The sequence below is a fragment of the Phalangium opilio genome, unplaced genomic scaffold (genome assembly GCF_054372755.1).
Source record: "Phalangium opilio isolate 3A_F unplaced genomic scaffold, DU_Popi_V2 ptg000209l_1, whole genome shotgun sequence".
In the NCBI taxonomy this organism is placed as follows: domain Eukaryota; kingdom Metazoa; phylum Arthropoda; class Arachnida; order Opiliones; family Phalangiidae; genus Phalangium; species Phalangium opilio.
In genome coordinates, this window is record NW_028324217.1 from 943,387 (window position 1) to 965,355 (window position 21,969).

General features: G+C 39.1%; 1 protein-coding gene across 1 annotated transcript; it reads right to left on the minus strand.

Moving 5' to 3' along the window:
• Positions 1 to 19,412: 19,412 nt before the first annotated feature.
• Positions 19,413 to 21,172, minus strand: LOC149618171 (protein maelstrom homolog). Its single transcript, XM_089855325.1, has one exon. It carries the CDS (start codon positions 20,901 to 20,903, stop codon positions 19,575 to 19,577), a length of 1,329 nt encoding a protein of 442 aa, XP_089711451.1. The 5' UTR covers positions 20,904 to 21,172; the 3' UTR covers positions 19,413 to 19,574.
• Positions 21,173 to 21,969: the final 797 nt, after the last annotated feature.

The following is a 21,969-nucleotide window of genomic DNA, read 5'->3' on the forward strand; positions in this document are numbered from 1 at the left end:
CTTCCTTTAGCTTCGTTTAGCTTAGCTTAGCTTCCTTTAGCTTCGTTTAGCTTCGTTTAGCTTAGCTTAGCTTAGCTTAGCTTCGTTTAGCTTCGTTTAGCTTAGCTTAGCTTAGCTTCGTTTAGCTTCGTTTAGCTTCGTTTTGCTTCGTTTAGCTTCGTTTTGCTTCGTTTAGCTTCGTTTTGCTTCGTTTAGCTTCGTTTTGCTTCGTTTAGCTTAGCTTAGCTTCGTTTAGCTTCGTTTTGCTTCGTTTAGCTTAGCTTAGCTTCGTTTAGCTTCGTTTAGCATAGCTTAACATAGCTTACCTTAAATTAGCTTAGCTTAGCATAGCATAGCATAGCATAGCTTAGCTTAGCTTAGCTTAGCTTAGCATAGCTTAGCTTAGCTTAGCATAGCATAGCTTAGCATAGCATAGCATAGCATAGCATAGCTTAGCATAGCATAGCTTAGCATAGCTTAGCATAGCTTAGCATAGCTTAGCATAGCATATCATAGCATAGCTTAGCTTAGCTTAGCTTAGCATAGCTTGGCATAGCTTAGCTTAGCATAGCATAGCATAGCTTAGCATAGCATAGCATAGCATAGCTTAGCTTAACTTAGCTTAGCATAGCATAGCATAGCTTAGCATGACTTAGCATACCATAGCATAGCATAGCATAGCTTAGCATAGCTTAGGTTAGCATAGCATAGCATAGCATAGCTTAGCTTAGCTTAGTTTAGCTTGGCATAGCATAGCTTAGCTTAGCTTAGCTTAGCTTAGCATAGCATAGCATAGCATAGCTTAGCTTAGCATAGCATAGCATAGCATAGCTTAGCATAGCTTAGCATAGCTTAGCATAGCTTAGCATAGCATAGTATATCATAGCATAGCTTAGCTTAGCTTGGCATAGCATAGCTTAGCATAGCATAGCATAGCATAGCTTAGCAAAGCATAGCTTAGCATAGCATAGCTTAGCATAACTTAGCTTAGCATAGCATAGCTTAGCATAGCATAGCTTAGCTTAGCTTAGCTTAGCATAGCTTAGCATAGCTTAGCTTAGCTTAGCTTAGCATAGGATAGCTTAGCATAGCTTAGCTTAGCATAGCATAGCATAGCATAGCATAGCTTAGCTTAGTTTAGCATAGCTTGCCATAGCATAGCTTAGCATAGCATAGCATAGCATAGCTTAGCATAGCATAGCATAGCATAGCTTAGCATAGCATAGCATAGCATAGCATAGCTTAGCATAGCATAGCTTAGCTTAACTTAGCTTAGCATAGCATAGCATAGCATAGCTTAGCATAGCATAGCATAGCATAGCTTAGCTTAGCTTAGCATAGCATAGCATAGCTTAGCTTAGCGTAGCTTAGCATGGCATAGCATAGCTTAGCTTAGCATAGCATAGCTTAGCATAGCTTAGCATAGCATAGCTTAGCATAGCTTAGCTTAGCTTAGCTTAGCTTCCTTTAGCTTCCTTTAGCTTCGTTTAGCTTAGCTTAGCTTCGTTTAGCTTCGTTTAGCTTCGTTTAGCTTAGCTTAGCTTCCTTTAGCTTCGTTTAGCTTCGTTTAGCTTAGCTTAGCTTAGCTTAGCTTCGTTTAGCTTCGTTTAGCTTCGTTTAGCTTAGCTTAGCTTAGCTTCGTTTAGCTTCGTTTAGCTTCGTTTTGCTTCGTTTAGCTTCGTTTTGCTTCGTTTAGCTTCGTTTTGCTTCGTTTAGCTTCGTTTTGCTTCGTTTTGCTTCGTTTAGCTTAGCTTAGCTTCGTTTAGCTTCGTTTTGCTTCGTTTAGCTTAGCTTAGCTTCGTTTAGCTTCGTTTAGCATAGCTTAACATAGCTTACCTTAAATTAGCTTCGTTTAGCATAGCTTAACATAGCTTACCTTAAATTAGCTTAGCTTAGCATAGCATAGCATAGCATAGCATAGCATAGCATAGCATAGCTTAGCTTAGCTTAGCTTAGCTTAGCATAGCTTAGCTTAGCTTAGCATAGCATAGCTTAGCATAGCATAGCATAGCATAGCTTAGCATAGCATAGCTTAGCATAGCTTAGCATAGCTTAGCATAGCTTAGCATAGCATATCATAGCATAGCTTAGCTTAGCTTAGCTTAGCATAGCTTGGCATAGCTTAGCTTAGCATAGCATAGCATAGCTTAGCATAGCATAGCATAGCATAGCTTAGCTTAACTTAGCTTAGCATAGCATAGCATAGCTTAGCATGGCTTAGCATAGCATAGCATAGCATAGCATAGCTTAGCATAGCTTAGGTTAGCATAGCATAGCATAGCATAGCTTAGCTTAGCTTAGTTTAGCTTGGCATAGCATAGCTTAGCTTAGCTTAGCTTAGCTTAGCATAGCATAGCATAGCATAGCTTAGCTTAGCATAGCATAGCATAGCATAGCTTAGCATAGCTTAGCATAGCTTAGCATAGCATAGTATATCATAGCATAGCTTAGCTTAGCTTGGCATAGCATAGCTTAGCATAGCATAGCATAGCATAGCTTAGCAAAGCATAGCTTAGCATAGCATAGCTTAGCATAACTTAGCTTAGCATAGCATAGCTTAGCATAGCATAGCTTAGCTTAGCTTAGCTTAGCATAGCTTAGCATAGCTTAGCTTAGCTTAGCTTAGCATAGGATAGCTTAGCATAGCTTAGCTTAGCATAGCATAGCATAGCATAGCATAGCTTAGCTTAGTTTAGCATAGCTTGCCATAGCATAGCTTAGCATAGCATAGCATAGCATAGCTTAGCATAGCATAGCATAGCATAGCTTAGCATAGCATAGCATAGCATAGCATAGCTTAGCATAGCATAGCTTAGCTTAACTTAGCTTAGCATAGCATAGCATAGCATAGCTTAGCATAGCATAGCATAGCATAGCATAGCTTAGCTTAGCTTAGCATAGCATAGGATAGCATAGCATAGCTTAGCTTAGCGTAGCTTAGCATGGCATAGCATAGCTTAGCTTAGCATAGCATAGCTTAGCATAGCTTAGCATAGCATAGCTTAGCATAGCTTAGCTTAGCTTAGCTTAGCTTCCTTTAGCTTCCTTTAGCTTCGTTTAGCTTAGCTTAGCTTCGTTTAGCTTCGTTTAGCTTCGTTTAGCTTAGCTTAGCTTAGCTTAGCTTCGTTTAGCTTCGTTTAGCTTCGTTTAGCTTAGCTTAGCTTAGCTTCGTTTAGCTTCGTTTAGCTTCGTTTTGCTTCGTTTAGGTTAGCTTAGCTTAGCATAGCATAGCATAGCATAGCTTAGCTTAGCATAGCATAGCATAGCATAGCATAGCATAGCTTAGCATAGCTTAGCATAGCTTAGCATAGCATAGTATATCATAGCATAGCTTAGCTTAGCTTGGCATAGCATAGCTTAGCATAGCATAGCATAGCATAGCTTAGCAAAGCATAGCTTAGCATAGCATAGCTTAGCATAACTTAGCTTAGCATAGCATAGCTTAGCATAGCATAGCTTAGCTTAGCTTAGCTTAGCATAGCTTAGCATAGCTTAGCTTAGCTTAGCTTAGCATAGGATAGCTTAGCATAGCTTAGCTTAGCATAGCATAGCATAGCATAGCATAGCTTAGCTTAGTTTAGCATAGCTTGCCATAGCATAGCTTAGCATAGCATAGCATAGCATAGCTTAGCATAGCATAGCATAGCATAGCTTAGCATAGCATAGCATAGCATAGCATAGCTTAGCATAGCATAGCTTAGCTTAACTTAGCTTAGCATAGCATAGCATAGCATAGCTTAGCATAGCATAGCATAGCATAGCATAGCTTAGCTTAGCTTAGCATAGCATAGGATAGCATAGCATAGCTTAGCTTAGCGTAGCTTAGCATGGCATAGCATAGCTTAGCTTAGCATAGCATAGCTTAGCATAGCTTAGCATAGCATAGCTTAGCATAGCTTAGCTTAGCTTAGCTTAGCTTCCTTTAGCTTCCTTTAGCTTCGTTTAGCTTAGCTTAGCTTCGTTTAGCTTCGTTTAGCTTCGTTTAGCTTAGCTTAGCTTAGCTTAGCTTCGTTTAGCTTCGTTTAGCTTCGTTTAGCTTAGCTTAGCTTAGCTTCGTTTAGCTTCGTTTAGCTTCGTTTTGCTTCGTTTAGGTTAGCTTAGCTTAGCATAGCATAGCATAGCATAGCTTAGCTTAGCATAGCATAGCATAGCATAGCATAGCATAGCTTAGCATAGCTTAGCATAGCTTAGCATAGCATAGTATATCATAGCATAGCTTAGCTTAGCTTGGCATAGCATAGCTTAGCATTACATAGCATAGCATAGCTTAGCTTAGCATAGCATAGCATAGCATAGCTTAGCATAGCATAGCTTAGCATAGCATAGCATAGCATAGCATAGCATAGCTTAGCTTAGCATAGCATAGCATAGCTTAGCTTAGCTTAGCATAGCATAGCATAGCATAGCATAGCTTAGCTTAGCGTAGCTTAGCATGGCATAGCATAGCTTAGCTTAGCATAGCATAGCTTAGCATAGCATAGCTTAGCATAGCTTAGCTTAGCTTAGCTTAGCTTAGCATAGCATAGCATAGCTTAGCTTAGTATAGCATAGCATAGCATAGCATAGCATAGCATAGCATAGCTTAGCTTAGCGTAGCTTAGCATAGCATAGCTTAGCTTAGCATGGCATAGCATAGCTTAGCTTAGCATAGCATAGCTTAGCATAGCTTAGCATAGCTTAGCATAGCTTAGCATAGCTTAGCATAGCTTAGCATAGCATAGCTTAGCATAGCATAGCATAGCATAGCTTAGCTTAACTTGGCTTAGCATAGCATAGCATAGCATAGCATATCATAGCATAGCTTAGCTTAGCTTAGCATAGCTTGGCATAGCTTAGCTTAGCATAGCATAGCATAGCTTAGATTAGCTTAGCTTAGCATAGCATAGCATAGCATAGCTTAGCTTAACTTAGCTTAGCATAGCATAGCATAGCATAGCATATCATAGCATAGCTTAGCATAGCTTAGCTTAGCATAGCATAGCATAGCATAGTTTAGCTTAGCTTAGCTTAGCTTAGCATAGCTTAGCTTAGTATAGCATAGCATAGCATAGCATAGCATGGCATAGCATAGCATAGCATAGCATAGCATAGCTTAGCTTAGCGTAGCTTAGCATAGCATAGCTTAGCTTAGCATGGCATAGCATAGCTTAGCTTAGCATAGCATAGCTTAGCATAGCTTAGCATAGCATAGCATAGCTTAGCATAGAATAGCATAGCATAGCTTAGCTTAACTTAGCTTAGCATAGCATAGCATAGCATAGCATATCATAGCATAGCTTAGCTTAGCATAGCTTGGCATAGCTTAGCTTAGCATAGCATAGCTTAGATTAGCTTAGCTTAGCATAGCATAGCATAGCTTAGATTAGCTTAGCTTAGATTAGCATAGCATAGCATAGCTTAGCTTAGCTTAGCTTAGCTTAGCATAGCATAGCATAGCATAGCATAGTTTAGCTTAGCATAGCATAGCATAGCATAGTTTAGCTTAGCTTAGCGTAGCATAGCATAGCATAGCATAGCATAGCATAGCTTAGCATACCATAGCATAGCATAGCATAGCTTAGCTTAGCTTAGCATAGCATAGCATAGCATAGCTTAGCATAGCATAGCATAGCTTAGCATAGCATAGCATAGCATAGCTTAGCATAGCATAGCATAGCTTAGCATAGCATAGCATAGCATAGCTTAGCATAGCATAGCATAGCTTAGCATAACTTAGCTTAGCATAGCATAGCTTAGCATAGCTTAGCATAGCTTAGCATAGCATAGCATAGCTTAGCTTAGCATTACATAGCATAGCATAGCTTAGCTTAGCTTAGCATAGCATAGCATAGCATAGCTTAGCATAGCATAGCATAGCTTAGCATAGCTTAGCTTAGCTTAGCTTAGCATATCTTAGCTTAGCATAGCATAGCTTAGATTAGCTTAGCATAGCATAGCATAGCATAGCATAGCATAGCTTAGCATAGCATAGCTTAGCTTAGCTTAGCATAGCATAGCTTAGCTTAGCTTAGCATAACTTAGCATAGCATAGGATAGCATAGCTTAGCTTAGCTTAGCTTAGCTTAGCATAGCTTAGCATAGCATAGCATAGCTTAGCATGGCTTAGCATAGCATAGCATAGCATAGCATAGCTTAGCATAGCATAGCATAGCTTAGCTTAGCTTGGCATAGCATAGCTTAGCTTAGCTTAGCTTAGCATAGCATAGCTTAGCTTAGCATAGCATAGCATAGCTTAGCATAGCTTAGCATAGCTTAGCATAGCATAGCATATCATAGCATAGCTTAGCTTAGCTTGGCATAGCATAGCATAGCATAGCTTAGCATAGCATAGCATAGCTTAGCTTAGCATAGCATAGCATAGCTTAGCATAACTTAGCTTAGCATAGCATAGCTTAGCATAGCATAGCTTAGCTTAGCTTAGCTTAGCATAGCTTAGCATAGCTTAGCTTAGCTTAGCATAGCATAGCTTAGCATAGCTTAGCTTAGCATAGCATAGCATAGCATAGCATAGCTTAGCTTAGTTTAGCATAGCTTGCCATAGCATAGCTTAGCATAGCATAGCATAGCATAGCTTAGCATATTATAGCATAGCATAGCTTAGCATAGCATAGCATAGCTTAGCATAGCATAGCATAGCTTAGCATAACTTAGCTTAGCATAGCATAGCTTAGCATAGCATAGCATAGCTTAGCTTAGCATTACATAGCATAGCATAGCTTAGCTTAGCTTAGCATAGCATAGCATAGCATAGCTTAGCATAGCATAGCTTAGCATAGCATAGCATAGCATAGCATAGCTTAGCTTAGCATAGCATAGCATAGCATAGCATAGCTTAGCTTGGCTTAGCATAGCATAGCATAGCATAGCATAGCATAGCTTAGCTTAGCGTAGCTTAGCATGGCATAGCATAGCTTAGCTTAGCATAGCATAGCTTAGCATAGCTTAGCATAGCTTAGCTTAGCTTAGCTTAGTATAGCATAGCATAGCATAGCATAGCTTAGCTTAGCGTAGCTTAGCATAGCATAGCTTAGCTTAGCATGGCATAGCATAGCTTAGCTTAGCATAGCATAGCTTAGCATAGCTTAGCATAGCATAGCTTAGCATAGCATAGCATAGCTTAGCTTAACTTAGCTTAGCATAGCATATCATAGCATAGCTTAGCTTAGCTTAGCATAGCTTGGCATAGCTTAGCTTAGCTTAGCATAGCATAGCTTAGCATAGCTTAGCATAGCTTAGCATAGCTTAGCATAGCTTAGCATAGCTTAGCATAGCTTAGCATAGCATAGCTTAGCATAGCATAGCATAGCATAGCTTAGCTTAACTTAGCTTAGCATAGCATATCATAGCATAGCTTAGCTTAGCTTAGCATAGCTTGGCATAGCTTAGCTTAGCATAGCATAGCATAGCTTAGATTAGCTTAGCTTAGCATAGCATAGCTTAGCTTAACTTAGCTTAGCATAGCATAGCATATCATATCATAGCTTAGCATAGCTTAGCTTAGCATAGCATAGCATAGCATAGTTTAGCTTAGCTTAGCATAGCATAGCATAGCATAGCATAGCATAGCATAGCATAGCTTAGCTTAGCTTAGCATACCATAGCATAGCATAGCATAGCTTAGCATAGCTTAGCATAGCATAGCTTAGCATAGCTTAGCTTAGCTTAGCATAGCATTGCATAGCATAGCATAGCTTAGCTTAGCTTAGCATAGTATAGCATAGCATAGCATAGCTTAGCTTAGCATAGCATAGCATAGCTTAGCTTAGCTTAGCATAGCATAGCATAGCTTAGCTTAGCATAGCATAGCATAGCATAGCATAGCTTAGCTTAGCGTAGCTTAGCATGGCATAGCATAGCTTAGCTTAGCATAGCATAGCTTAGCATAGCTTAGCATAGCTTAGCATAGCATAGCATAGCATGGCTTAGCATAGCATAGCATAGCATAGCATAGCTTAGCTTAGCGTAGCTTAGCATAGCATAGCTTAACTTAGCATGGCATAGCATAGCTTAGCTTAGCATAGCATAGCTTAGCATAGCTTAGCATAGCTTAGCATGGCTTAGCATAGCATAGCTTAGCATAGCATAGCTTAGCATAGCATAGCTTAGCATAGCATAGCATAGCATAGCTTAGCTTAACTTAGCTTAGCATAGCATAGCATATCATAGCTTAGCATAGCATAGCTTAGCATAGCATAGCATAGCATAGCATAGCATAGCTTAGCTTAGCATAGCATAGCATAGCATAGCATAGCTTAGCTTAGCATAGCATAGCATAGCATAGCATAGCATAGCTTAGCTTAGCATGGCATAGCATAGCTTAGCTTAGCATAGCATAGCTTAGCATAGCTTAGCTTAGCTTAGCTTAGCTTAGCATAGCATAGCATAGCTTAGCTTAGTATAGCATAGCATAGCATAGCATAGCTTAGCTTAGCGTAGCTTAGCATAGCATAGCTTAGCTTAGCATGGCATAGCTTAGCTTAGCATAGCATAGCTTAGCATAGCTTAGCATAGCTTAGCATAGCATAGCTTAGCATAGCATAGCATAGCATAGCTTAGCTTAACTTAGCTTAGCATAGCATATCATAGCATAGCTTAGCTTAGCTTAGCATAGCTTGGCATAGCTTAGCTTAGCATAGCATAGCATAGCTTAGATTAGCTTAGCTTAGCATAGCATAGCTTAGCTTAACTTAGCTTAGCATAGCATAGCATAGCATAGCATATCATATCATAGCTTAGCATAGCTTAGCTTAGCATAGCATAGCATAGCATAGTTTAGCTTAGCATAGCATAGCATAGCATAGCATAGCATAGCTTAGCTTAGCTTAGCATACCATAGCATAGCATAGCATAGCTTAGCATAGCTTAGCATAGCATAGATTAGCATAGCTTAGCTTAGCTTAGCATAGCATTGCATAGCATAGCATAGCTTAGCTTAGCTTAGCATAGTATAGCATAGCATAGCATAGCTTAGCTTAGCATAGCATAGCATAGCTTAGCTTAGCTTAGCATAGCATAGCATAGCTTAGCTTAGCATAGCATAGCATAGCATAGCATAGCTTAGCTTAGCGTAGCTTAGCATGGCATAGCATAGCTTAGCTTAGCATAGCATAGCTTAGCATAGCTTAGCATAGCTTAGCATAGCTTAGCATAGCATAGCATAGCATGGCTTAGCATAGCATAGCATAGCATAGCATAGCTTAGCTTAGCGTAGCTTAGCATAGCATAGCTTAACTTAGCATGGCATAGCATAGCTTAGCTTAGCATAGCATAGCTTAGCATAGCTTAGCATAGCTTAGCATAGCTTAGCATAGCATAGCTTAGCATAGCATAGCTTAGCATAGCATAGCTTAGCATAGCATAGCATAGCTTAGCTTAACTTAGCTTAGCATAGCATAGCATAGCATATCATAGCATAGCTTAGCATAGCTTGGCATAGCTTAGCTTAGCATAGCATAGCATAGCTTAGATTAGCTTAGCTTAGCATACCATAGCATAGCTTAGATTAGCTTAGCTTAGCTTAGCATAGCATAGCATAGCTTAGCTTAGCTTAGCTTAGCTTAGCATAGCTTAGCATAGCATAGCATAGCATAGCTTAGCATAGCATAGCATAGCATAGCTTAGCATAGCATAGCATAGCATAGCTTAGCATAGCATAGCATAGCTTAGCATAACTTAGCTTAGCATAGCTTAGCATAGCATAGCATAGCTTAGCTTAGCATTACATAGCATAGCATAGCTTAGCTTAGCTTAGCATAGCATAGCATAGCATAGCTTAGCATAGCATAGCTTAGCATAGCTTAGCATAGCATAGCATAGCTTAGCTTAGCATAGCTTAGCATAGCATAGCATAGCTTAGCATAGCTTAGCTTAGCTTAGCTTAGCATAGCTTTGCATATCTTAGCTTAGCATAGCATAGCATAGCTTAGATTAGCTTAGCATAGCATAGCATAGCTTAGCTTAGCTTAGCATAGCATAGCTTAGCTTAGCTTAGCATAGCTTAGCATAGCATAGCATAGGATAGCATAGCTTAGCTTAGCTTAGCTTAGCATAGCATAGCATAGCATAGCATAGCTTAGCTTAGCTTAGCATAGCTTAGCTTAGCTTAGCATAGCTTAGCATAGCTTAACATAGCATAGCTTAGCTTAGCTTAGTTTAGCTTAGCTTAGCATAGCTTAGCTTAGCTTAGCATAGCATAGCTTAGCATAGCTTAGCATAGCATAGCTTAGCATAGCTTAGCATAGCTTAGCTTAGCTTAGCTTAGCATAGCATAGCATGGCTTAGCATAGCATAGCATAGCATAGCATAGCATAGCTTAGCATAGCTTAGCTTAGCATAGCATAGCATAGCATAGCATAGCTTAGCTTAGCTTAGCATAGCATAGCATAGCATAGCTTAGCATAGCATAGCTTAGCTTAGCTTAGCATAGTATAGCATAGCATAGCATAGCTTAGCTTAGCATAGCATAGCATAGCATAGCTTAGCTTAGCTTAGCATAGCATAGCATAGCTTAGCTTAGCATAGCATAGCATAGCATAGCATAGCTTAGCTTAGCGTAGCTTAGCATGGCATAGCATAGCTTAGCTTAGCATAGCATAGCTTAGCATAGCTTAGCATAGCTTAGCATAGCTTAGCATAGCTTAGCATAGCATAGCATAGCATGGCTTAGCATAGCATAGCATAGCATAGCATAGCTTAGCTTAGCGTAGCTTAGCATAGCATAGCTTAACTTAGCATGGCATAGCATAGCTTAGCTTAGCATAGCATAGCTTAGCATAGCTTAGCATAGCTTAGCATAGCTTAGCATAGCTTAGCATAGCTTAGCATAGCTTAGCATAGCATAGCTTAGCATAGCATAGCTTAGCATAGCATAGCTTAGCATAGCATAGCATAGCATAGCTTAGCTTAACTTAGCTTAGCATAGCATAGCATAGCATATCATAGCATAGCTTAGCTTAGCTTAGCTTAGCATAGCTTGGCATAGCTTAGCTTAGCATAGCATAGCATAGCTTAGATTAGCTTAGCTTAGCATACCATAGCATAGCTTAGATTAGCTTAGCTTAGCTTAGCTTAGCATAGCATAGCATAGCTTAGCTTAGCTTAGCTTAGCATAGCATAGCTTAGCATAGCATAGCTTAGCATAGCATAGCTTAGCATAGCATAGCATAGCATAGCTTAGCTTAACTTAGCTTAGCATAGCATAGCATAGCATATCATAGCATAGCTTAGCTTAGCTTAGCTTAGCATAGCTTGGCATAGCTTAGCTTAGCATAGCATAGCATAGCTTAGATTAGCTTAGCTTAGCATACCATAGCATAGCTTAGATTAGCTTAGCTTAGCTTAGCATAGCATAGCATAGCTTAGCTTAGCTTAGCTTAGCTTAGCATAGCTTAGCTTAGCATAGCATAGCATAGCATAGCTTAGCATAGCATAGCATAGCATAGCTTAGCATAGCATAGCATAGCATAGCTTAGCATAGCATAGCATAGCTTAGCATAACTTAGCTTAGCATAGCTTAGCATAGCATAGCATAGCTTAGCTTAGCTTAGCATAGCTTGGCATAGCTTAGCTTAGCTTAGCATAGCATAGCTTAGCATAGCTTAGCATAGCTTAGCATAGCTTAGCATAGCTTAGCATAGCTTAGCATAGCATAGCTTAGCATAGCATAGCATAGCATAGCTTAGCTTAACTTAGCTTAGCATAGCATATCATAGCATAGCTTAGCTTAGCTTAGCATAGCTTGGCATAGCTTAGCTTAGCATAGCATAGCATAGCTTAGATTAGCTTAGCTTAGCATAGCATAGCTTAGCTTAACTTAGCTTAGCATAGCATAGCATAGCATAGCATATCATATCATAGCTTAGCATAGCTTAGCTTAGCATAGCATAGCATAGCATAGTTTAGCTTAGCTTAGCATAGCATAGCATAGCATAGCATAGCATAGCATAGCATAGCTTAGCTTAGCTTAGCATACCATAGCATAGCATAGCATAGCTTAGCATAGCTTAGCATAGCATAGCTTAGCATAGCTTAGCTTAGCTTAGCATAGCATTGCATAGCATAGCATAGCTTAGCTTAGCTTAGCATAGTATAGCATAGCATAGCATAGCTTAGCTTAGCATAGCATAGCATAGCTTAGCTTAGCTTAGCATAGCATAGCATAGCTTAGCTTAGCATAGCATAGCATAGCATAGCATAGCTTAGCTTAGCGTAGCTTAGCATGGCATAGCATAGCTTAGCTTAGCATAGCATAGCTTAGCATAGCTTAGCATAGCTTAGCATAGCATAGCATAGCATGGCTTAGCATAGCATAGCATAGCATAGCATAGCTTAGCTTAGCGTAGCTTAGCATAGCATAGCTTAACTTAGCATGGCATAGCATAGCTTAGCTTAGCATAGCATAGCTTAGCATAGCTTAGCATAGCTTAGCATGGCTTAGCATAGCATAGCTTAGCATAGCATAGCTTAGCATAGCATAGCTTAGCATAGCATAGCATAGCATAGCTTAGCTTAACTTAGCTTAGCATAGCATAGCATATCATAGCTTAGCATAGCATAGCTTAGCATAGCATAGCATAGCATAGCATAGCATAGCTTAGCTTAGCATAGCATAGCATAGCATAGCATAGCTTAGCTTAGCATAGCATAGCATAGCATAGCATAGCATAGCTTAGCTTAGCATGGCATAGCATAGCTTAGCTTAGCATAGCATAGCTTAGCATAGCTTAGCTTAGCTTAGCTTAGCTTAGCATAGCATAGCATAGCTTAGCTTAGTATAGCATAGCATAGCATAGCATAGCTTAGCTTAGCGTAGCTTAGCATAGCATAGCTTAGCTTAGCATGGCATAGCTTAGCTTAGCATAGCATAGCTTAGCATAGCTTAGCATAGCTTAGCATAGCATAGCTTAGCATAGCATAGCATAGCATAGCTTAGCTTAACTTAGCTTAGCATAGCATATCATAGCATAGCTTAGCTTAGCTTAGCATAGCTTGGCATAGCTTAGCTTAGCATAGCATAGCATAGCTTAGATTAGCTTAGCTTAGCATAGCATAGCTTAGCTTAACTTAGCTTAGCATAGCATAGCATAGCATAGCATATCATATCATAGCTTAGCATAGCTTAGCTTAGCATAGCATAGCATAGCATAGTTTAGCTTAGCATAGCATAGCATAGCATAGCATAGCATAGCTTAGCTTAGCTTAGCATACCATAGCATAGCATAGCATAGCTTAGCATAGCTTAGCATAGCATAGATTAGCATAGCTTAGCTTAGCTTAGCATAGCATTGCATAGCATAGCATAGCTTAGCTTAGCTTAGCATAGTATAGCATAGCATAGCATAGCTTAGCTTAGCATAGCATAGCATAGCTTAGCTTAGCTTAGCATAGCATAGCATAGCTTAGCTTAGCATAGCATAGCATAGCATAGCATAGCTTAGCTTAGCGTAGCTTAGCATGGCATAGCATAGCTTAGCTTAGCATAGCATAGCTTAGCATAGCTTAGCATAGCTTAGCATAGCATAGCATAGCATGGCTTAGCATAGCATAGCATAGCATAGCATAGCTTAGCTTAGCGTAGCTTAGCATAGCATAGCTTAACTTAGCATGGCATAGCATAGCTTAGCTTAGCATAGCATAGCTTAGCATAGCTTAGCATAGCTTAGCATAGCTTAGCATAGCATAGCTTAGCATAGCATAGCTTAGCATAGCATAGCTTAGCATAGCATAGCATAGCATAGCTTAGCTTAACTTAGCTTAGCATAGCATAGCATAGCATATCATAGCATAGCTTAGCATAGCTTGGCATAGCTTAGCTTAGCATAGCATAGCATAGCTTAGATTAGCTTAGCTTAGCATACCATAGCATAGCTTAGATTAGCTTAGCTTAGCTTAGCATAGCATAGCATAGCTTAGCTTAGCTTAGCTTAGCTTAGCATAGCTTAGCATAGCATAGCATAGCATAGCTTAGCATAGCATAGCATAGCATAGCTTAGCATAGCATAGCATAGCATAGCTTAGCATAGCATAGCATAGCTTAGCATAACTTAGCTTAGCATAGCTTAGCATAGCATAGCATAGCTTAGCTTAGCATTACATAGCATAGCATAGCTTAGCTTAGCTTAGCATAGCATAGCATAGCATAGCTTAGCATAGCATAGCTTAGCATAGCTTAGCATAGCATAGCATAGCTTAGCTTAGCATAGCTTAGCATAGCATAGCATAGCTTAGCATAGCTTAGCTTAGCTTAGCTTAGCATAGCTTTGCATATCTTAGCTTAGCATAGCATAGCATAGCTTAGATTAGCTTAGCATAGCATAGCATAGCATAGCTTAGCTTAGCTTAGCTTAGCATAGCATAGCATAGCTTAGCTTAGCTTAGCATAGCATAGCTTAGCTTAGCTTAGCATAGCTTAGCATAGCATAGCATAGGATAGCATAGCTTAGCTTAGCTTAGCTTAGCATAGCATAGCATAGCATAGCATAGCTTAGCTTAGCTTAGCATAGCTTAGCTTAGCTTAGCATAGCTTAGCATAGCTTAACATAGCATAGCTTAGCTTAGCTTAGTTTAGCTTAGCTTAGCATAGCTTAGCTTAGCTTAGCATAGCATAGCTTAGCATAGCTTAGCATAGCTTAGCATAGCATAGCTTAGCATAGCTTAGCTTAGCTTAGCTTAGCATAGCATAGCATGGCTTAGCATAGCATAGCATAGCATAGCATAGCATAGCTTAGCATAGCTTAGCTTAGCATAGCATAGCATAGCATAGCATAGCTTAGCTTAGCTTAGCATAGCATAGCATAGCATAGCTTAGCATAGCATAGCTTAGCTTAGCTTAGCATAGTATAGCATAGCATAGCATAGCTTAGCTTAGCATAGCATAGCATAGCATAGCTTAGCTTAGCTTAGCATAGCATAGCATAGCTTAGCTTAGCATAGCATAGCATAGCATAGCATAGCTTAGCTTAGCGTAGCTTAGCATGGCATAGCATAGCTTAGCTTAGCATAGCATAGCTTAGCATAGCTTAGCATAGCTTAGCATAGCTTAGCATAGCATAGCATAGCATGGCTTAGCATAGCATAGCATAGCATAGCATAGCTTAGCTTAGCGTAGCTTAGCATAGCATAGCTTAACTTAGCATGGCATAGCATAGCTTAGCTTAGCATAGCATAGCTTAGCATAGCTTAGCATAGCTTAGCATAGCTTAGCATAGCTTAGCATAGCTTAGCATAGCTTAGCATAGCTTAGCATAGCATAGCTTAGCATAGCATAGCTTAGCATAGCATAGCTTAGCATAGCATAGCATAGCATAGCTTAGCTTAACTTAGCTTAGCATAGCATAGCATAGCATATCATAGCATAGCTTAGCTTAGCTTAGCTTAGCATAGCTTGGCATAGCTTAGCTTAGCATAGCATAGCATAGCTTAGATTAGCTTAGCTTAGCATACCATAGCATAGCTTAGATTAGCTTAGCTTAGCTTAGCATAGCATAGCATAGCTTAGCTTAGCTTAGCTTAGCATAGCATAGCTTAGCATAGCATAGCTTAGCATAGCATAGCATAGCATAGCATAGCTTAGCTTAACTTAGCTTAGCATAGCATAGCATAGCATATCATAGCATAGCTTAGCTTAGCTTAGCTTAGCATAGCTTGGCATAGCTTAGCTTAGCATAGCATAGCATAGCTTAGATTAGCTTAGCTTAGCATACCATAGCATAGCTTAGATTAGCTTAGCTTAGCTTAGCATAGCATAGCATAGCTTAGCTTAGCTTAGCTTAGCTTAGCATAGCTTAGCTTAGCATAGCATAGCATAGCATAGCTTAGCATAGCATAGCATAGCATAGCTTAGCATAGCATAGCATAGCATAGCTTAGCATAGCATAGCATAGCTTAGCATAACTTAGCTTAGCATAGCTTAGCATAGCATAGCATAGCTTAGCTTAGCATTACATAGCATAGCATAGCTTAGCTTAGCTTAGCTTAGCATAGCATAGCATAGCATAGCTTAGCATAGCATAGCTTAGCATAGCTTAGCATAGCATAGCATAGCTTAGCTTAGCATAGCTTAGCATAGCATAGCATAGCTTAGCATAGCTTAGCTTAGCTTAGCTTAGCATAGCTTTGCATATCTTAGCTTAGCATAGCATAGCATAGCTTAGATTAGCTTAGCATAGCATAGCATAGCATAGCTTAGCTTAGCTTAGCTTAGCATAGCATAGCATAGCTTAGCTTAGCATAGCATAGCTTAGCATAGCTTAGCTTAGCTTAGCTTAGCATAGCATAGCATGGCTTAGCATAGCATAGCATAGCATAGCATAGCATAGCTTAGCATAGCTTAGCTTAGCATAGCATAGCATAGCATAGCTTAGCTTAGCTTAGCTTGGCATAGCATAGCTTAGCTTAGCTTAGCTTAGCATAGCATAGCATAGCATAGCATAGCTTAGCTTAGCTTAGCATAGCATAGCATAGCATAGCTTAGCATAGCATAGCTTAGCATAGCTTAACATAGCATAGCATATCATAGCATAGCTTAGCTTAGCTTGGCTTAGCTTAGCTTAGCTTAGCTTAGCATAGCTTGGCATATCTTAGCTTAGCATAGCATAGCATAGCTTAGATTAGCTTAGCTTGGCATAGCATAGCTTAGCTTAGCTTAGCTTAGCATAGCATAGCATAGCTTAGCTTAGCTTAGCATAGCGTAGCTTAGCTTAGCATGGCATAGCATAGCATAGCTTAGCTTAGCTTAGCATAGCTTTGCATAGCTTAACATAGTATAGCTTAGCTTAGCTTAGCATAGCATAGCTTAGCTTAGCTTAGCATAGCATAGCTTAGCATAGCTTAGCATAGCATAGCTTAGCTTAGCTTAGCTTAGCATAGCATAGCTTAGCTTAGTATAGCATAGCATGGCATAGCATAGCATAGCATAGCATAGCATAGCATAGCTTAGCATAGCTTAGCATAGCTTAGCATAGCTTAGCATAGCTTAGCATAGCATAGCATAGCATGGCTTAGCATAGCATAGCATAGCATAGCATAGCTTAGCTTAGCGTAGCTTAGCATAGCATAGCTTAACTTAGCATGGCATAGCATAGCTTAGCTTAGCATAGCATAGCTTAGCATAGCTTAGCATAGCTTAGCATAGCTTAGCATAGCTTAGCATAGCATAGCTTAGCATAGCATAGCTTAGCATAGCATAGCTTAGCATAGCATAGCATAGCATAGCTTAGCTTAACTTAGCATAGCATAGCATAGCATATCATAGCATAGCTTAGCTTAGCTTAGCTTAGCATAGCTTGGCATAGCTTAGCTTAGCATAGCATAGCATAGCTTAGATTAGCTTAGCTTAGCATACCATAGCATAGCTTAGATTAGCTTAGCTTAGCTTAGCATAGCATAGCATAGCTTAGCTTAGCTTAGCTTAGCTTAGCATAGCTTAGCATAGCATAGCATAGCATAGCATAGCATAGCTTAGCATAGCATAGCATAGCATAGCTTAGCATAGCATAGCATAGCATAGCTTAGCATAGCATAGCATAGCTTAGCATAACTTAGCTTAGCATAGCTTAGCATAGCATAGCATAGCTTAGCTTAGCATTACATAGCATAGCATAGCTTAGCTTAGCTTAGCATAGCATAGCATAGCATAGTTTAGCATAGCATAGCTTAGCTTAGCTTAGCTTAGCATAGCATAGCATAGCTTAGCTTAGCTTAGCATAGCATAGCTTAGCTTAGCTTAGCATAGCTTAGCATAGCATAGCATAGGATAGCATAGCTTAGCTTAGCTTAGCTTAGCATAGCATAGCATAGCATAGCATAGCTTAGCTTAGCTTAGCATAGCTTAGCTTAGCTTAGCATAGCTTAGCATAGCTTAGCATAGCTTAACATAGCATAGCTTAGCTTAGCTTAGCTTAGCTTAGCTTAGCATAGCTTAGCTTAGCTTAGCATAGCATAGCTTAGCATAGCTTAGCATAGCATAGCTTAGCATAGCTTAGCTTAGCTTAGCTTAGCATAGCATAGCATGGCTTAGCATAGCATAGCATAGCATAGCATAGCATAGCTTAGCATAGCTTAGCTTAGCATAGCATAGCATAGCATAGCTTAGCTTAGCTTAGCTTGGCATAGCATAGCTTAGCTTAGCTTAGCTTAGCATAGCATAGCATAGCATAGCATAGCTTAGCTTAGCTTAGCATAGCATAGCATAGCATAGCTTAGCATAGCATAGCTTAGCATAGCTTAACATAGCATAGCATATCATAGCATAGCTTAGCTTAGCTTGGCTTAGCTTAGCTTAGCATAGCTTGGCATAGCTTAGCTTAGCATAGCATAGCATAGCTTAGATTAGCTTAGCTTGGCATAGCATAGCTTAGCTTAGCTTAGCTTAGCATAGCATAGCATAGCTTAGCTTAGCTTAGCATAGCGTAGCTTAGCTTAGCATGGCATAGCATAGCATAGCTTAGCTTAGCTTAGCATAGCTTTGCATAGCTTAACATAGCATAGCTTAGCTTAGCTTAGCATAGCATAGCTTAGCTTAGCTTAGCATAGCATAGCTTAGCATAGCTTAGCATAGCATAGCTTAGCATAGCTTAGCTTAGCTTAGCTTAGCATAGCATAGCTTAGCTTAGTATAGCATAGCATGGCATAGCATAGCATAGCATAGCATAGCATAGCTTAGCTTAGCTTAGCTTAGCATAGCATAGCTTAGCTTAGCAAACTTATGCAAATTAGTAGCGTCCTACCAATCAGCGTGGGAAATAAGGCGGTGGCACAGGGCAAATGACCAGTTTAAAAATTGCCTGGACCAGTTTAAAAATTAAATCGGAGGGGGTCAGTGGTCCACAGGACCACTAAGAAAATTCAAGGGTTTCCATAGTCCAGACATTAGCTAATATATTTTAATTATCCACTTCTTCAATTTAGCAGACGACGCACCCTGGTCAGTGGTCATGGACCAGTTTATTTATTCCAGGCCAGAGGGGTCGCTGGCCCAATGTCCAGTTTAAAAAAATTCCTTATTTCCCACCCTGCTACCAATCCAAAAATTATTCTGTCGTCTGCTTACAAAATAGGCGACTCTAAACTGGGGCTGGACATATTCTTTTTATAGTAAAGCTGGTAACCGAGGCCACCGACTCCGAGCTGGGTTTAATCATGGGGCAGCGTGAAATTAGAATTTAAAATTTAATTTTCAATAAATTAAAACACAGGAAATCATTTTAATAAGATTTTAATCAAATACGTGATTCTTTTAATTAAAATTATGACATGATTTTTTTCTTTTAAAAATATAAAGAATGGCAAGAGACATGATTGGGGCTGAACATATTCTTTATTGGTAGTAAAGCTGGTAACCGAGGCCACCACCGACTCCGAGCGGGGGTTTAATCATGGGGCAGCGTGAAATTTGAATTTAAAATTTAATTTTGAAAAAATTAAAACACAGGAAATCATTTAAATGAGATTTTAATCAAATACGTGATTCTTTTAATTAAAAATTATGACATGATTTTTTGTTTTCTTTTAAAAATATAAATGAATGGCAAGAGACATGATTGAACACTGTAAAATGCTCTGATACAATCATACAAAACTAAAATGATTAAAATTGGTCACATAAACTTCCTCGAACTTCCGGCTACACTGGGAGATTGGGATAACTCGTGATTATAATTCAAATTAGGATGTTGTCTAGATTGATCCACCCAACTTTGGATATTGCTGTTCTTCTGTGACCTTTTACCCTTTGTGACAGTTTGAAAACCACCACCACCACCATCTTCCTTACGATCATTCTCTTCATCATCTGAATTGTAATAATCAGAGAGATTATCATTGACAAAATTAGAAGCTTGGCTACGATTCAGTTGAGCTAATCTAGATATCATGGATGATGGGTTTTCCTTAGTTTCCGAGGTTAGGGGTTCCGCATCAACCCAGGTTTCAACCGTTACTAATCTCTCCGGAAGATGGGAAGCTTTTAGCTCTAACCCAAATAATTTGACGACATTTTCCGACATGATAAAACAGATTTTTCTGCTGACTCCCAAAGCGCAGTAACGATTATCCAAGTCTTCATGATAGGGACAACGTGTGTCTAGGGCAAAATCATAAGAACTGGATGATAACATGTCATCCACAGCTGTTCTGCTACTTAAGTTACTCCCCAGGACATCAAACAATTCCATCAGCATAACTCCGATATCCATTACAAAGATGTTATCGTAATATCTGTTATCTTTTGTAACGGAAGCCAGCCAATCGAAAGACGCTCTTGTTTGTTCAACTTGTTCTTCTATACAGAAGATTAGTTTCTTTCCTTCATAGGCCTTGACGAATTTCATGACGTCTTTAAATATTTTAGTGTAGTTAGTCTCCGCCTGCTCAAAATCATACATGATGAAAGGGATTTGATGAGTTTTCTCGCTGTGTTCCTTAGCCTCCGAGGTGTATCCCATTGGTATTGATCCAGGGTTGATAATACAATGGTAGCTGTCTTTAATTCCATCCCTTAAAGTGTATTCCACAATTCCAATTTCATTTGGGTAGTAGACACATTCCCTGGTAGCCACCAGTATATTGAAACTAACAACGTACAAGGGGACATCCACAAAGTTTTCAATATTGTTGTAAACTAGTGATCGAGCTTCCTGAAGCATTTTTTGTTTTTCTGCTTCTAATTCCAATTCTTCAGCTTGTATCTGCGCAACGGGTGTACCATCTGACGTATATCTACCTACTTCCGTGGTTTTACGAATGTTTTTCGCCTCTTTGGCCTTTCTTTCGTAGTAAGATTTACGTTCTTGGGGTAATGCTTTGTATAATGGGTTTGCAAATTCCGCAACTTCTTTCATGGAAGGGGTACGACCGTTTTTGCAGTGTTCTTGCTGCAAATCTTTCATAAATAGGGAGTAGGCGCTAATCGCTTGTTTCTTGGGCATTTTGATTGATAAAAAAGTACTTCGCAAGTAACTCAAACTATAACTAGAACTAAAATTGGACCAAGGCTTAACTCTTTAAAACCGCTATAATATCAAATACTTTATCAATTAAGTAAAATTTAATTTTAAAAATTACGTCTACTATTATTATAAACTAATCTAAAATTAAACTGATATTTGTGCGTTGAAATTAAATAAATTATTTACCACGATTTAGTTGACATAGAGTCGACTCTGTCGAGCGATTCTACATAGAACTTCTAAGCAGTTCTAGCAAATTCTACTTCTAGAATTAAGTCACGTGACTAAGCTCTCAACCAATAGAAATGTTTTAAAATTTGTACGTGTAAAGCGCCATCTATTTTATTTACTTATTTAAATGTGAAGTCTTAATTTGTTTCTTTGCTAATTTTGCTTGTTAGTAAAGTCTTTGGTAAAGTTTTAAGTTTTAACCGCGATTAATTAACTTAAAATAAGTGAGGATTAATACATAAATGCCAAGAGAAAGAAAATTAATCGATAAACATGGATTAAATGTAAGTGTTTTGGATTTATAAAAGGTGCAAATTTGGGGATGCGGATGAGGGACGAAGGATAAGATTTCCGCCAACACAGTGGGAAACTTTGACCTTTGAACTTGTTTGAAGTTAAAAACCTATGGATTTAGACTATTAAGAAAGGAGAGACTGCGGAAAAATCGTGAAAAACCCGTTTACCCCGAAATATTTGATAGTTTTAAGCATTTTTCTTTTCTTCAAAAATACAATAAGAAAACAACAACTTGGGGTTCTTTTATTCCAAGGGTAATAAACCCCCAACATTCCCCTTTCGGTTAATGTACCGGAAATAAAATATCCAGAGAGCGGAAACGATTTTATTGCCCTCAAAAAGAGTCGAAAATCTTCAATGAATGACCCTTTTCTCATTCTTCGTAAGCTCTCAAGTTTCAACTTCTGAAACAGTTACACTTTTTTATATACATCCATTTCCATCGCATTGTAGGGCTTATTATTTTTAAACCAAACTCTAGTTTTTCATCAGTTCTTTTAACAAAGAAAATTACCAG

Bases quoted from the DNA above. Each gene is read 5' to 3' on its own strand.
- LOC149618171 (XM_089855325.1), bottom strand. From the start codon at position 20,903: ATGCCCAAGAAACAAGCGATTAGCGCCTACTCCCTATTTATGAAAGAT.